Genomic DNA, 16,924 nt, shown 5'->3' with positions numbered 1-16,924 from the left:
GGTGATTTCTTCTCGCTTGGGAATCTGGTAGTGTTCACGTTTTATGTTTGCATTTAAGTCCTTTGGATCCATGCATATTCTTAGATCATTGTTCTTTTTCTTTACACATACCATGGAGTTAACCCAGTCTGTTGGCTCTTCGACTTTCCTGATGACTCCTAGTGTGGTCATTCTGTCCAGTTCATTCTTGAGCCGGTCACGCAGGGGTGCTGGAACTCTTTGTGGAGCATGTACCACTGGCTGAACATCCTCCTTTAGCTGGATCTTGTAAGTGAATGGTAGAACACCAAATCCTTTGAACACATCCTGGAAATTATTCACTACAGAATCCACCGAGTCATCTGGTCTGCTTATGGCACAGTTTATACGGTAGACTCTCTTGACCAGTTCTAAGTCCTCACAAGCTTTGTCACCCAGTAGTGAATCAAGTCCTTCAGCCACAACAGAAAACATGAGATGATGCACTTTGTCTTTGACTGTCACTTTAAGTCTGCATACACCTAAGCTATCTATTTTCTGTCCATTATAGTCCTTCAGTAGTACTGACTTTTTCTGTATTTTGGGCTTTTCTTTCATATTGTTAATGTCACTCATACTGATTAAGTTTGCTTTTGCCCCAGTGTCTAGTTTCAATGTAACTAATGCTCCATTTACCTGCAGTGGGATCATCCATTTGTCCTCTTTTACTGCATTAACTTTATGTTCAGCATTGTTAATTCCTGAAGGCTGCACATTTTCTGTATCCTTTTTAATATTGTCACATGACACCATTCCTACAAAACATGTCTCACTTAAATCAGTGTCCTCAATTACATTAACTCGTTGCCCTTTCTTAGTTTTTACTTTTGAAAAGCATTGTTTGGCAAAGTGATTCTTTCCATGACATTTTGTGCACATTTTTCCAAACGCTGGACATTGTTTTAACTGGTGTTTGTAACCACAGCGTTTACAATTAAAAATTCCTTCCTCCGATTGCTTTTCACTTCTGTTCTGCCCATGTTTCTTCCCCTTGTAGGACACAGCACTGACAGCAGCACTTACTGCAATCGCATCATCATTGATTTCACTGAAAGTCTTGGCATGCTTTTGAGCTAGCTCGCTAGCTTGGCATATTTTCACAGCAATTTCCAATGTTAGTTCGGTTTCTCTCAACAGACGTTCCCTGACTTTTTTATCATGAATACCACACACAATCTGGTCACAAATCATGGATGCTTTCAGCTCAGAGAAATTACATGTCTGTGCTTTCAGTTTCAGATCAGTCAAAAAGCTATCAAAAGTCTCATTTTGCTGCTGTGTCCGAGAACGGAAGATGTACCTCTCATAGGTTTCATTCTTTTTGGGAGAACAATGTGTATCAAACTTCTTTAGCACATCGTCTAATTTTTCTCTGTTCTCCTCTGGATTAAATACAAATGTATTAAATACCTCTATCGCCTGTGGGCCTGCAACCGTGAGCAGCAACGCTATTTTCCTTGCATCTGGCTTCGTACCGTACCCGATGGCAGCAATGTAGAGTTCGAATTGTTGTTTAAAAGTCTGCCAATTGTATTCGACATTTCCTGTGAGTTTCAAACGCTCTGGTGGCTTCAAATTCTCCATGTCACGTTGCACAATATTCAGCAGATCTTACCAATCCTGGTACCATGTTATGTTCATTAATAACTAGTCGTTTTTATTAAGAACAGCTAGCTTTTGCTAGACACTTTATTGAGCACATGTGGACTAGGTACAGTATCTGTAGAGGCCTCCATCTTGACTGCTGCCTTGTGAGTAGCCTAGTGCATCCTGGGTAGCCCACTCTTATATACATACAGCACCACCTAGTGTACCATTCCAGAATGACAGGTTACTGATCATTACAGGAGGGGGTTGTGGAATCGTGGGAAACCCGACCTGCCAGAGTTAAATTTAAAATGGTGGATCACATGAGGCATGGAGCCTCATTATAATATTAAAAGTGCCAACCCACCTCCTGGGAGTAGGTTAGCCAGCCACCCCCCATCCCACCTCCATTAAAAACAGAAGTGGGCGGGTTAGGGGCAGTTTGGGGTCGGGATTCAGATTTTTAACTCTTTAACCTCCCACCTTACCCCAACCCACCCGTTTATTGGGGTAAAAATTCCACCCGAAGTGTGTACTCCAGAGGACCAATGCCCTACACTGTGTACTTGGGGGGGGGGGGGCGGTAGGGAAGTGTGAAGAACACTCAAGTTTGGTGTTTTACCGGGTACTGAATTTGGATGATCAGCCATGATCTCATTAAATGGTGGAGCAGGCTCGAAGGGCCAAATGACCTACTCCTGCTCCTATCTTCTATGTTTCTATGCTTTGCCCTAGTTATTTTGCTATTTCCTGTGTTGATTAGAGAAGGGAAGCCATGTATAAGACTTGGGGTTAGTAAAAAAGAAAATTAGGTATATAGGTTATTTTATATATATATATAGGGTGAATGGTGTTAACTTTGGTGCTTTCAAATTACACTGCAATATTAGCACAGTGCACAAACGCTCAATGCCCATGTAGGAAATCCTTCTGTCTGCTATTCTAATGAGGATATTAACGGATCGACCCCTCCATCAAAATAAAGGACCAAATGAGTTTTCTATGAACCAGTTATGCATTTATACACCTTGTGAAATATTTGAGAGCTCAACATCAAAGACTCAAAGACAGGAAAGACCGACAGATTTCCCCCCCCCCCCCCACATGTTTAAGAACAAACGGCCTCATAGTTCAGCTGTTCCGGTATTTTGGTGACAATTCATTAAATATCATTAAATATATTCAAGAAGGAGTTAGATATATTTCATTGGTGTACACTAGTCAGTTTCATAGTAAATTAAATATTTTTTAATATTTAAAAACTTTTAAAAGATGCCTATTAGTGCCTTTGCGCCTAAGAAAAAAGCTTAATTTTGAGGGCCTCCTCGAAGGGCCGCAAACTGGCACAATTGGCGGAAACTCAACATGCTTATTAATTGGATCTAGGGGCATGGCCAGTTTTGTGGGTCAGACCGACTTCCTGCGCTGGTTTGAATGATTTTGGGCGAATTGCCCAGAAACTCTACCCCCCTTTTCTTTGGATAGCTGTGATGTTCAACTATAAAAAGACATGACTTTACCCCATTAAGAGTTATAGGAATAGGTAGTCAGAAGAAAACAGAAAGACAGACTGGATTAGCAGAGATACAGGCCATAATTTTCCCGTTGCAGAGCGGCGGGTTTGGGGTCGGGTCGGCAGTAAAAATCCTGGAAATAGCGAGTGCATCGGGAACCCGCCGTCATCCCACCGCCTCGCGCATTAAACTCGGGCGGCTCTGCAGGCGCGACACGGACCCGATTGGCAGAGGCGGGCGACCTCATTGAAATCATTAAGTGCTTGTTGAGAGACCCTTAAGAGGGATTTTAACGCCAGCTTTTGACTTTAACTGTAGGAGCACGGGATTCCCAGAGGTCAGGTACCTTGCCTGTGAAGGGGAGGCAGAAGCTCAGTGGCCATTGGCGAGTTCATTCACTGACAACTGGGTAAAGCACATAAATACACCAAAATTACACCTCATTACCTGCCTCATGGAAAGGCTCTTGCTTACTCCATTTTGTCCACAGATTTGGGTGTCTGCAGCTTGCAGGTCATTTTTGAAACCTCGGAAGCCACTCTCACCACATTGCTACTCATTATCATAACATTGAGGGATTGACCCTCTGAGCTCCACTTTACCTGCCATCTACTACAACAGCATGGGTGCCGCTTATACTGTCTCACCTTGGTCCTCAGAATCGGACCAAGATGAGCCCCACCACCAACAACACCAGCCACACCAGCAGCAACCACAACAGCAGCCTTCTTCTCAACGACCTGATGATCCTCAGGAGAGAGGGGGGCACCACAGAGCTGCAGCATGCCAGAGGCGATACCCCCAAAACAGGGTATACAGACAGAGGATGAGCTTCCTCAACATGACTGAGCAGAGTGCTTTAGGACGCTCAGGCTATGGCACCAGGTCGTCGCTGACGTTTGTAGCTTGCTGGAACAAGACCTGCTGCCCAGAGGTCCTGGTGGACACTCCTTACCAGTGGCTATCAAAGTCACCACCGCCCTCAACTTCTTCGCCTCAGGCTTTGCCACTGACGAGGCCAGTGTTAATGAGCGGGCGCTCGGCTTTGCGGCTCCGGCTGACTTCCCACAGGTGCAGGGCATCATCGACGGCAAACATGTTGCCATGAAGGCACCCCATCATCACCCAGGAGTGTTTGTGAACCACAAGGGCTTCCACTCCCTCAATGTGCAGATCGTCTGCAAACATAAAAAGATGATTATGCATGTGTGCGCCAGATTCCTTGGCAGCTGTCATGACTCTTTCGTTCTGCAACAGTCCACCCTCCCTCAGCTCTTCGCACCTCCAAACAGACTTACCAGCTGGCTCCTTGGATCATTGAATTGTTTCCTGCACTGGGTCCAGGTCCTCCTCACCACATCCCTGCTGCTGACCTCCTCAGCTATATCCAGCCAGGCTCTTTTGGTCACTTGTGGAGATCTCCTTCGCCTATCAGCAGGGAGGAGGATCTCCCTGCATGCTCTGACTGGAGTATGCAGGGATGAGTCTGAAAAGTGTGGTGCAGCCCTCTGTCTTTGGCTATCCAACCTTGCTACTTTATAACTTACTCAGGCCTTTGTTTGTCAGGTTCCACCCTCCTCTAGCAACCTTCAAATGAATTGAGTACAAGGCTACTTTAAATATCGGCATTGGAAACAAGTCATCGATGACACCATCAGACTCGCACCATTTAGTAGGGCTGGGAAACGCGCATGACTCTTTCAATTGGGGCCATTAAGTTAAAGTCGCTCTGAACAATGCGCTGCTACGCGGCCCGCACACACCCAACCCGACTCCAAGGTAAACATTCCAGCCAGAGTCTCAGACAGACAATCAAAGAATCATAGAATGATACAGCAAAGAAGAAAGAGCTGTCCAATTAGTCCCACTCCTCTGCTCTTTCACCATAGAGCAGCAAATTTTTCCTTTTCAAGTTTTTTCAAGTGCACATGTTCGAAATTTACAGAAGACACAAAACTTGGAAGTGTAGTAAACAGTGAGGAAGATAGTAACAGACTTCAAGAGGACATACACAGGCTGGTGAAATGGGTGGACACAAGACAGCTGAAATTCAACGCAGAAAAGTGTGAGGTAATACATTTTGGTAGGAAGAATGAGGAGAGACAATACAAGCTAAATGGTACAATTTTAAAGGGGTGCAAGGATAGAGAGACCTGGGGGTGTTTGTGCACAAATCTCTGAAGGTGGCAGGACAGGTTAACAAAGTAGTTAATAAAGCATATGGGATCCTGGGCTTTATAAATAGAGGCATAGAATACAAAGCCAGGAGGTTATGCTACAAAACACTGGTTTGGCTCCAGCTGGAGTATTATGTCCAATTCTGGGCACCACACTTTAGGAAGGACATGAAAACCTTGAAGAGGGTACAGAAGAGATTTACTAGAATAGTTATAGATGATGAGAGATTACAGTTATGTGGATAGACTGGAGAAGCTGGGGTTGTTCTCCAGAGCAGGTTAAGGCTAAGAGGGGATTTGATAGAGGTGTTTAAAATCCTGAAGGATGTAGATAGAGCAAATAAAGAGAAACTGTTTCCAATAGCTGAAGGGTTGATAACCAGATTTAAGGTGATTGGCAAAAGAACCAGAGGCAATATGAGGAAAAATGATTTTTTACACAGCGAGTGGTTAGGATTTGGAATGCACTGCCTGATAGGGTGGTGGATACAGATTCAATTGTAGCCTTCAAGGGAATTGGATAAATACTTGAAGGAGAAAAAATTGCAAGGATATGGGGAACCCCAGTTTCTCTAGTCTCTCCACGTAACTGAAGTCCCTCATCCTGGTACCATTTTAGTAAATTTCCTCTGTACCCTCTCTAAGGCCTTGACATCTTTCCTAAAGTGTGGTGCCCAAAATTGGACACAATGCTCCAGCTGGGGCATAACCAGTGTTTTATAAAGGTTTAGCATAACTTCCTTACTTTTGTACTCTATGCCACTGTTTATAAACGCAAGGTTCCCATGTGAACTTGTCCTCCCACCTTGAAATACCTGTGTACATACACCCCCAGGTCTCTCTGTTCCTGCATCCCCTTTCTAGTGCTGTAACAGCATTTTGATCAATACTGCCACCCTCCTTTTTTTCCTTCCCTATCTTTCCTGAATACTTTGTAGCCAGGTATATTAAGTGCCCATTCCTCCCCTTGTTTGAGCAAGGAGTCCGTTATTGCCACTATATCATAATCCCATGTGGCTACTTGTGCTGGCAGCTCACCAAATTTATTTACCATGCTCCAGGCATTTATGCACATGCACTCTAAATCCATCATAGTCTGCCTCGCATTTCTCCCCTGTCTGATCCCTCCCATTTCTGAACTACTCATTATTCTAATGCTGTTTGTCTCTCCCAGTCCTCGGCACACCTTGTATCTCCTCTCTAATGCTTCATCCTCGTGCCTCTCCCCACCCGCCCCCTGGCAAATTATTTTATACCCTTCTCCACAGCACTAGTTAGCTTCCCTGTGAGGACATTGGTCCCACCCTTGTTGAGGTGCAACCCATCCATCTTGTACAGGTCCCTCCTGTCCCAGAACTGGTCCTAATGCCCCAGGAATCTGAAGCCCTCCCTCCTACACCATTTCTCCAGCCACGTGTTAACCTGTCTTTTCTTATTGCTCCTATACTCACTAGCTTGTGGCACTGAAAGAATACTACCTTTGAGGTCCTGCTCTTTAACTTCCACCACCCCCCTCCACCCCACCCGTAGCTCCTGAAACTCTGTCTGTAGAGCCTCAACCCTTTTCCTACCTATGTCATTAGTTCCAAGATGGACCATGACTACTGGCTGTTGCCCTTCCCCCCGCAAAATGTTCTGCACCCATTGAGTGATGTCCGTTAACCTGGCACCAGGGAGGCAATACACCATGCAAGACTCATGTTGGCGGTTGCAGAAATGCCAGTGTATCCCCCTGACTATCGAATCTCCTTTGACCGCTGCATTTGTACACTTTGCTGTGGCCACTGCCTCCCCCAACCCCGTGCAGTAATTTGCTTTAGACTGCACTTCCCCGAGGTGTCATCACCCTCACCAGTACTCAGCACAGAATACCAGTTTGGGAGTGCAACAATCCCAGAGGATTCTTGACAAAGGAGGACTCAGAGACTCAAACAAAGGAACATAAAGAAAGCCAGAACAGAAGTTATGACGTGAATGATGTGATGTCATCAAAGGAGCATGCCTAGATCAGGGATTTTCAGCCAGGGGTCTGCGCCACGGGAGATTGACTAGTTTTAGCAGGTGGTCCCGCCTCACTGCTGCTGCATGCAGGTAGCACCCTGCGAGGATGTCGTCGGCCGGGCCTGGGCTCTCCAGGCCTTCGGTGGTGGTAGAGGCGCGCGCTGCCAGTGGATGCTCTGTGAGCCAATCGAGAGTGGCAGGTGGAGGAGGAGGAGGATGGCCCGGAGCTGCTGCGGGAAAGCAAAGACTTGGGGCCCGTCACACACCACCAAGCCAGCCCGACGCCTAGGTCTCTGTTTTAAATCGGCACGGGTGGGCCTGAGGGGAGAAAAAACACAAAATTACCCTGTAGGAGCCATGGTGAAGGTGCAGGTGAACAACGTGGTAGCACTGGACAACCTGTCGCCATTTTTCAACCCTTTTCAGTTCAAGATCACCTTCGAGTGCATCAAAGATCTGTCAGAGGGTGAGTGAGGCCTGGAGCGTGGACGTGAGGGCCTCCAGGCGCCATACAGTGGGTGGAAAGTTATCTCTGTTGAGTTGAGGGACTGAGGCCTGGTGAACTTTGACGGTTGCTAATGGCAACCATGTGAGATGAACCCTCAATCCCCACCCCTCACACACACACCCTTCATCCCCCACACCCTCTTTCTCCCTTCCCGCACCCCCTCTCTCCCCCCACGCATCCACTCTCTCCCCCCCATGCACCCCCTTGCAGAGAACTCAGTTTAGTTCAGAGAAAGGTCTAGAGTACTGCACCAAAATAAGTAGGCCCAAGGCATGCCCGATATTGGGCATCGGGTCTCATTTATATGAGGTTGGTGAGTGGCAGACGCCTGCTGGATGCCTCCAGGCAGCTCACCGGTGAAGAGGATTTCAATTTTTGCCAGCTGCATTATCCTCAGGTAGGTCCCGGGGGGTGGGGGGGGAGAAGCATTCCAGAGAGAGGGAGGAAGCTGACTGAGGAGGGAGGGGGTAAGAATGCAGTGTAGCCAAGAGGAGTACTCCTGCACCTCCCGGCTCCATATTGAAGTAAGTATTTTTGAAAAATTTCTTGGTGGTGGCCCTTAAAGGATTTCTGGTTTGGCCGCATATGGGCCAGGTTTTCCTGAATGCAGCCGAGAGGGACTGAGTCAAACAGGCGGTAGGCTCCCTATTTGCATATGCAATGGGCTTAACACAATTTCAGGCATGGGCCCTGAACGTCACTTTTTCTGCCTTCGCCAATATGGCGGGTGGTGCACTTTCTGCACGTAATGAACAATAATTCAGGTTTCCAGAAAAACACAGCAAATAATAAGTTATCTACAGAAATTATACAGACCTGAATTGTTTAATTCAGCTGCAATATCAACAGCATTTTGAATAATTTTTATCAAAACTGTAATGTTATCAGGATTTCACCTACCTAGTGCAGAGTTACTTTCAAACCTTTGAGTGTTTCCATATTGCATTGGTTTTGTACTTCCACTTGATTGTGACAGAGTTTCATCTCTTGTCCATTTACTTGCAGAACCAAACTAAAAACAACATAGAAGATAAGGTCAACTACTTTCCTGTAACTTTTAGTGAAACTAAAATTACTGCATTCCCATAGAAAACACCCCACTCTACACCAATAAGCATTTTTTTCTGCTGCTGTTGTATTATTTTATATTCAAAGCACATATAGACTATCATAGCTATAGGTTATCAACAACAACAACTTGCATTTCTATACTGCCTTTAACATAGTAAAACATCCCAAGGCGCTTCAGAGGAGCGTTAGCAAACAAAATTTGACACCGAGACACATAAGGAGATATTCGGACAGGTGGTCAAAAGCTTGGTCAAAGAGGTAGGTTTTAGGAGCGTCTTAAATGACGAGAGAAAGCTGGGGAGCCAGAGAGGATTAGGGAGAGATTGAGCAGATTGTTAGCTTCAGAAGTATTGTGCTGAATGGAGGGCCAAAGGCTAGGCATATGAGATTTAGAAACTGCAGTTGGAAGTGACTTGAGAGAGTTTTTCTGGGGAAGGGGCAGAGAAAAGTGTGGTTGGAAGGGGGTAGGGGATAGAGGGTTGTGGGTGGTGAGAGATGCAAGGAAGTAGTTGCAGATGACCCTCTCTGTAATCAAGACCATGGGAGAAAGAGGTTAAGGGAGATGGAAAGATGGTTGGGGTGGCCGCTTATATGGAGCGGGAGGTTTAAGAAGGGCAGGAGGTCAGTGAAATCAGATGAGAAAGGCATAGGCGAGTTGCGATGGAAATTGAAATCACTGAAGCTGAGGAATCGTTCAGTGCAGAGGATGAGGGAGGATATTTCAGGAAAAACACCAACAACTTATATATATACATAGAGCGCCTTTAACATAGTAAAACATCCCAAGGCTCTTCACAGGAGTGTTATGAAACAAAATTTGACACCGAGCCACATAAGGAGAAATTAGGGCAGATGAGGGTCAAAGAGATAGGTTTTAAGGAGCGTCTTAAAGGAGGAAAGAGTTAGAGAGGCAGAGAGGTTTAGGGAGAGAATTCCAGAGCTTAGGGTCGAGGCTGCTGAAGGCACGGCCACCAATGGTTCAGCGATTAAAATCAGGGATGCTTAAGACACCAGAATTAGAGGAGCGCAGATATATCGGGGGGTTGTGGGGCTGGAGGAGATTTGAAAACAAGGATGAGAATTTTAAAATGGAGGCGTTGCTTAACCAGGAGCCAATATAGGTCAGCGAGCACAGTGGTGATGGGTGAACGAGACTTGGTGCGAGTTAGGACACGGGCAGCAGAGTTTTGGATGACCTCAAGTTTACGTAGGGTAAAATGTGGGAGGCCAGCCAGGAGTGCGTTGGAATAGTCAAGTCTAGTGTTAACAAAGGCATGGATGAGGGTTTCAGCAGCAGATGAGCTGAGGCAGGTGGCAGAGACGGGTGATGTTACGGAGGTGGCAATAGGCAGTCTTAGTTATGGCGCGGATATGTGGTCGGAAGCTCATTTCATGGTCAAATATGACACCAAAGTTGCGAACAGTCTCAGACAGATGCTAGGGAGAGAGATGGAGTCAGTGGCTAGGGAACAGACTTTTTGGCGGGGATCAAAGACAATGGCTTCAGTCTTCACAATATTTAGTTGGAGGAAATTTCTGCTCATACAGTACTGGATGTCGGACAAGCAGTCTGACAATTTAGATACAGTGGAGGGGTCGAGAGAAGTGGTGGTGAGGTAGAGCTGGGTGTCGTCAGCATACATGAGGAAACTGACGATGTGTTTTCGGATGATTTCACCGAAGGGCAGCATATAGATGAGGGGGACATCAGAGGTAATGATGCGGGAGCGGGAAGGAAGCCATTGCAGGTGATTCTCTGGTTACGATTACATAAATTGGAATGGAACCAGGCAAGTGCATCCAGCTGGACGACGGTGGAAAGGCGTTGGAGGAGGATGGAGTGGTCAACCATGTCAAAGGGGCAGACAGGTCGAGAAAGACGAGGAGGGATAGTTTACCTTTGTCACAGTCACATAGAATGTCATTTGTGCCTTTGATAAGAGCTGTATCGGTACTGTGGCAGGGGCAGAAACCTAATTGGAGGGATTCAAACATGGAGTTCCGGGAAAGATGGGCACAGATTTGGGAGCCAACAACACATTCTAGGACTTTGGAAAGGAAAGGGAGGTTGGAGATGAGGCGGTAGTTTGCAAGGATGGAGGGGGGGGTCAAGGGTTGTTTTTTTGAGGAGAGGGGTGATGACGGCAGATTTGAAGGAGAGGGGGACAGTACCTGAGGAGAGAGAACCGTTAACAATATCAGCTAATATGGGAGCCAGAAAAGGAAGTTGGGTGGTCAGCAGTTTAGTGGGAATAGGGCCGAGGGAGCAGGAAGTGGGTCCCATGGACAAGATGAGTGCGGAGAGGGCATGAGGAGAGGTCGGAGAGAAACTGGAGGAACTGGGTTTAGGGCTAGGGAACCTTAGAAGAAGTTTGGTTCAGTGGGCACGGGGAAGGAAGGGAAGTGGCAGAAGCAGCTGATCAGATGGTCTCAACCTCAGAGACAAAGAAGTCCATGAGCTCCTCGCACTTGTTGTTGGAGGTGAGGGTGGAGGAGGCAGGGGAGAAGGGTTGAAGAAAAGTTTGCAGTAGAGAAAAGAAGTCGGGGTTATCTTTGCATTCCAGAATGATCCTGGAATAGTGAGTAGTTTTGAGGAGAGAGCAGGACCCGAACATAAAACAAAATAGTAAAATATTTTATAGGCACATCAATAAAAAAAGGAAGGTTGGGATGGGAATAGGGCCATTAAGGGATAGTCAGGATAATACCACAGGTAACGATAAGAGAGATGGCAGAAATATTAAATAATTATTTTGCTTCAGTATTTACCAGGGAGATAGAACAGGTGAACATGACATTGGATGATGAGATTAGTCATGAGAAAAGTGCATTTAAAATAAAAAGAGGGGATATATTAATTAAATTAATCAAACTCAAAGAGGATAAAACCCCTGGTCCGGATGGATTGCATCCACGCATTTTAAAAGAATCTAGGGAAGAGATATCAGAGGCATTACTTCGCATATTTAATAATTTGGTAGAAAATGGTATAGTACCAGAGGACTGGCGGATAGCTAACGTAATACTGATATTTAAGAAGGGGGATGGAACATGTCCAGGGAATTATAGACCAGTCAGCTTAACATCGGTCGTAGGAAAAATAATGGAATCCCTACTAAAGGAGAAAATAGAAGAACATCCAGAAACCAAAAATATAATGAATAGTCAACATGGATTTCAAAAGGGAAAGTCTTGCTTGTCCAACCCTATTGAATTTTTTGAAGAGGTAACAGAGAGAGTAGACAATGGTAATGCAGTAGATGTAATTTATCTGGATTTTCAAAAGGCCTTCGATAAGGTACCAAATAATAGGCTGATGAACAAGGTCAGAGAATGTGGAGTCAGGGGACAATTAACAGAATGGATTGTTGGCTGGCTTCAGGGCAGAAAGCAGAGAGTAGGGGTAAAGAGTAGCTATTCACAGTGGCAGAAGGTGGGTAGTGGTGTTCCACAAGGATCAGTGCTGGGACCACTGCTGTTCACAATTTACATTAACAATGTAGACTTAGGAATCAGAAACAATTTCTAAGTTTGCAGATGACACCAAATTGGGGGGGGGGGTAGTCAATACTGAGGAGGACTGCAACAAGTTATAGGAGGACATTAATAAACTTGCAGAATGGGCATATAATTGGCAAATGAACACAGATAAATGTGAGGTCACTTATCACTTGGAAGGTGCGAGTCTAGGTAGGGTAGAGGAACAAAGGGATTTTGGAGTACAAATACACAAATCACTAAAAAGTTGCAACACAGGTTAACAAGGCCATAAAAAAAGCAAACCAAGCACTAGGGTTTATTTCTAGAGGGATAGAATTGAAAAGTAGGGAAGTTATGCTAAATCTGTATCGAACCTTGGTTAGACCACACAGAGTACTGCGTACAGTTCTGGTCACCATATTATAAAAAGGATATAGAGGCACTGGAGAGAGTTCAGAGAAGATTTACAAGGATGATACCAGAAATGCGAGGGTATACATATCAGGAAAGGATGAACAGGCTGGGTCTCTTTTCTCTTGAAAAAAGGCTGAGGGATGACCTAATAGAGGTCTTTAAAATTATGAAAAATTTTGACAGAGTGGATAGAGAGACTAGGCAGGATTTTAACTTGGGTGCGGGATGGTGTCGTGTTATCCGCATTTCGTGTTATCCACCCGAATCTAAATGGATGTGGGAGATTGATGCAATTTTTACTTAATTGTCCAATTGATTTCCAACGTGTGGGAACCCTTGGCAAATGGGTTTTTCCTGACTAAAAGTCGCCTCCGATGACATCATCATTACTGCTGCATTTAAGGTCTACAGCAAGCCTTGCTTCTTCTGCAGGCTGCCAAGCTTTCTCCATTTGGTGTGAGAGGGACCTGCAGGAAACATGACAAGCGGGAGGCCCAGATCAGCTCCTCGTTTTGACGAGGTGGCCCTGCAGGCATTGGTGGATGGGGCTAGGGCCAACAGGGAGGTGCTCTTCCCTTCCTCAGGGAGGAAGAGGCCTCCCAAGCAGACTAAGGCAGTGTGGTTGCAGGTGGCTGAGGAGGTCAACTCCTTGGGAGTCATACGACGAACCTGGATTCAGTGCCGGAAAAGATTTCATGACCTTCAGCGCACTGGAAAAGTGAGTATGAATTTCCCATCACTCTCAATCTGACCCCCATTGCCTTTCCTCACCAGCACTCAGCTTTAGCAATCTCTTCCTCCACATCCCACTTGACACTGACAGCCATGCACCCTTACCCATTCCCGCTCTCTCTATGCTCACATTCACATAAATATTCGACTATACAGCCCTCACACTCCCTATCACTGTGATGCTATGAAAAAAACTGACAACACACAGGGAGGGCCCTTGGTCTTGCCACCTCACTCCATCTTTGTCTCCTTCTAAGTATCTATGCTATGCAATCTCTACACTCACTCCTTCATTCTCACTCAACCTCCACTTGTCTCCCTCATTGCAGGAAAAGAGAGTTCAGAACAAAAGAGAGTGAGCGAGGACAGGAGGAGGGACAGCCTCAATAGTCCACCTGACCCCCTGGGAGGAGGCAGTACTCAAAATAGTGGGACTCGAGGATGATGCGTGATGTAAAAAGACTACTGAGGACTTGGTTTGAGTATAAAACAAGGCTTTAATCAACTGTTTCACAACCATGAGATTCTAGTTACATCACTATTTCCTGGTTAGAAAAACGTCCTGAACAAGCTGGGCCCACGCCCAATTATTTATACGCCTTGGACGGCGCCATCAGCTGGCCGCCCAGGGTTATTTCATGAGTCATTTCTTCATGAATGATAAGATTCATGACAATGCGCATGTGGGGGACGGACAGACGGGTGCAACACGGCAAGGCAGAAAAGTTTCCCCTCTCTCTCTTTGACATTGCATGAGTCGCTGATAATGATTGTGAAGCTCTAACAGATGGACTTATGAGCATCTGCAAAAAGCAATGTGCCTGTAGCCTTGGCATCACATCTCTGACTCTTTCCTTTACTCCCCCACAGGACCATCACAAGCATCCGTCCCCCCTAGCCAGGAAGAAGAGGCTGAGCATCCAGGCTCCTCAGAGGAAGCTGCAACCTCTGAGGGCGCAGCGTCACCAGAAATCTGCGCACCCAGCACCAGCGCAGACACTCACACCTCGGTGGGACCTTCGGGACATAGAGTAGTGTTGTCACCTGGTGTATCACAGCTCACATGTGAGCATCAGCAGATTGTGGAGACAGGGACAGCAGTGGAGAGTCCTCGTCGGAAGACACAGGACTCTGCCAGCTCAGCTCAGCAGCATGTCGACCCTCTGCCTCTGGGTCCATCCATGAGATCAGCAGTGATGGAACTCCAGGCACAGATGCAGGAGTCTCTGGCAGGTTTTGTCTCTAGGGTCGCTGCGAGTGTGGAGCGAATGGAGGAGTCCATAGCGAACATGAGCAGAGCCTTTGTGGAGTCATTGGCGCATGAATGCATCACCACGGAAAGGATGGCTACCTCCGTGGAAAAGATGGCTACCGTAGAGGAGAGGATGGCTACCGTAGAGGAGAGGATGGAGGAGCTTAGTCGCCAGGGTGTGGAAAACATGGTCATTGTTCAGAATAGAATGACATCTCTTGAGGAGCGATGGGCATCTATTGAACAGAGAAACCAGACCTTCATGGAAGTCCTTCTGAGTAGGACTGCCATTGCAGATACGGGTCCCCATGGCCCCCCTGATGTGCAGCAAGGTGCTCTCCAGCCACTTGCAGGTGCTGAGGGGGACCTGACCCATGAGAGGGAGGTTGGTGGCAGACCTCAAGGAAGTGGGGGCTCCTCTCCAAGCGCTCAAACTTCCATGCCACTGCAGAGCCCTCGGTCAGAGCCCACACCCAAGTGAGATAGGCGTCTCAGCCCCTGCACAGCCGCAAGAGCAGCAGACTATTGACGAGCCCTCACAGGCTCGCCACCCCAAAGGTGTTGAGACAGGAGCAGCAGCAAAGTGAGCAAGGGGCCTCCACATCTGCTGAAGCCACAGGGGAGGCACCACATAGGAGCACGCGTAAGAGGAAAATTCTGCACAAATAGTCACAAGGGTAGTCACTCGGGTGCAATTTTGTGTTTACTGTAATTTTGTGTTTACTTCGTTATTGTACATAAAAATTCTGATGGCAAATGTTGCAGTTGTGGCATCTGTCATTTCGCTATTGGGACTTCCACATTGAGGGCTTAGGCATACTTGCAACTGTCAGTATGGTGGTCAGAGTGCTAGGAATCCTCTGGTTCTTGGCCAATGTCAATGCTCTGGTAAGAAGCTGCGAGGCAAAAGTGTTTGATTGACTAGGATAACCAAATCTGGGCAGGATGAGTGCGTTCCTTGCATCTCGGGCATCATAATTCTTCCTCTTCCTCCTCCTCCTCCTCCTCCTTCTCCTCCTCCTCCCTCCTCCTCCTTCCTCCTCCTCCCCCTCCCTCCCCCTCCTCCTCCTCCTTCCTCCTCCTCCTTCCCCCTCCCTCCCCCTCCCTCCCCCTCCTCCTCCTCCTCCTCCTCCTCCTCAGGAATCTGCAAGCCACGACGCTGTGCCATGCTGTGAAGTGCACAGCAAACCACGACGATTCTGGAGACCCTGGCTGCTGAGTACTGCAGGGCTCCACCTGATCTATCCAGGTATCTGAAGCGCATCTTCAGCAAACCGATGGTTTGCTCGATTATGGCTCTGGTGGACATGTGGCTGGAGTTGTAGCTCTCCTCAGCTTCGTTGGATGGTCTCAACGGCGTCATTAGCCATGTCTTCAGGGGATAGCCCTTGTCTCCAAGTAGCCATCCGTTAAGTTGGTCTGGCAGACTGAATAGCGGAGGCACACTAGACTGGCGCAGTATGAAGGAGTCATGGCAACTGCCAGGGTACTTGGCACAAACATGCAAAATTTCCTTCTTGTGGTCACACACCAGCTAAACGTTAAGGGAGTGGAAGCCCTTGCGGTTGACAAAAATACCTGGATTGCGATGGGATGCCTTAAGGGCCACATGTGTGCAGTCAACGATGTCCTGCACCCTTGGAAAGCCTGCCAGATGAGCTAATCCAACCGCTCGCGCCGTGACAGTTGCTCGATCCTTGGTGAAATGGATGTGATTGTGCGCGAGGGAAAGAGGGCATCGGTTACCTGCGTGATGCAAGTGTGTGCGGCTGCCTGGGAGATGCCGCTGATGTCTGCTGCTGATCCCTGGAATGAGCCTGAGGCAAAAAAGTTGAGTGCGGTGGTGACTTTGACGGCCACTGGTAATGCTTTTCCACCTGGTCCTCTGGGCAGCAGGTCTTGCTGTAGCATTGCGCAGATGTCACTCACTACCTCTCGCGAAAGTCGGAGCCGCCTTTGGCACTGCTGCTCAGACATGTTGAGATAGCTGACCCTGTGTCTGTAGACCCTGTTTGGGGGGTATCTCCTGCGCTGACGGGCTTCCAGGCGCTGGCCCCTTCTGGCCTGTGCAGCTTCAGGTGGGTGAGCAGCAGCCTGGCGCTCCTGTTGCTGCTACTGTTGTTGGTGCTGCTGTTGTTCCTGGTTTTGCTGGTGCCGCGGCTGGTGCTTG

At 47.2% G+C, this 16,924-nt stretch overlaps 1 protein-coding gene across 2 annotated transcripts in view; it reads right to left on the bottom strand.

The window, feature by feature from the left end:
- LOC147115216 (uncharacterized) overlaps positions 1–16,924 on the bottom strand; it is a 122,418-nt gene that overhangs the window by 79,960 nt on the left and 25,534 nt on the right. For both annotated transcript variants that reach the window (XM_085993589.1, XM_085993590.1), the window contains exon 2: positions 8,706–8,817. In XM_085993589.1, coding sequence (XP_085849715.1) covers positions 8,706–8,817 — 112 coding nt within the window. The remainder of the gene's footprint in view (positions 1–8,705; positions 8,818–16,924) is intronic.

The sequence above is a fragment of the Somniosus microcephalus genome, chromosome 7 (genome assembly GCF_052327205.1).
Source record: "Somniosus microcephalus isolate GS21.2 chromosome 7, FLI_Smic_1.0, whole genome shotgun sequence".
Taxonomy (NCBI): domain Eukaryota; kingdom Metazoa; phylum Chordata; class Chondrichthyes; order Squaliformes; family Somniosidae; genus Somniosus; species Somniosus microcephalus.
Note: the sequence above shows the minus strand (reverse complement) of the source record. Positions and strands in the feature narration are given on the sequence as shown.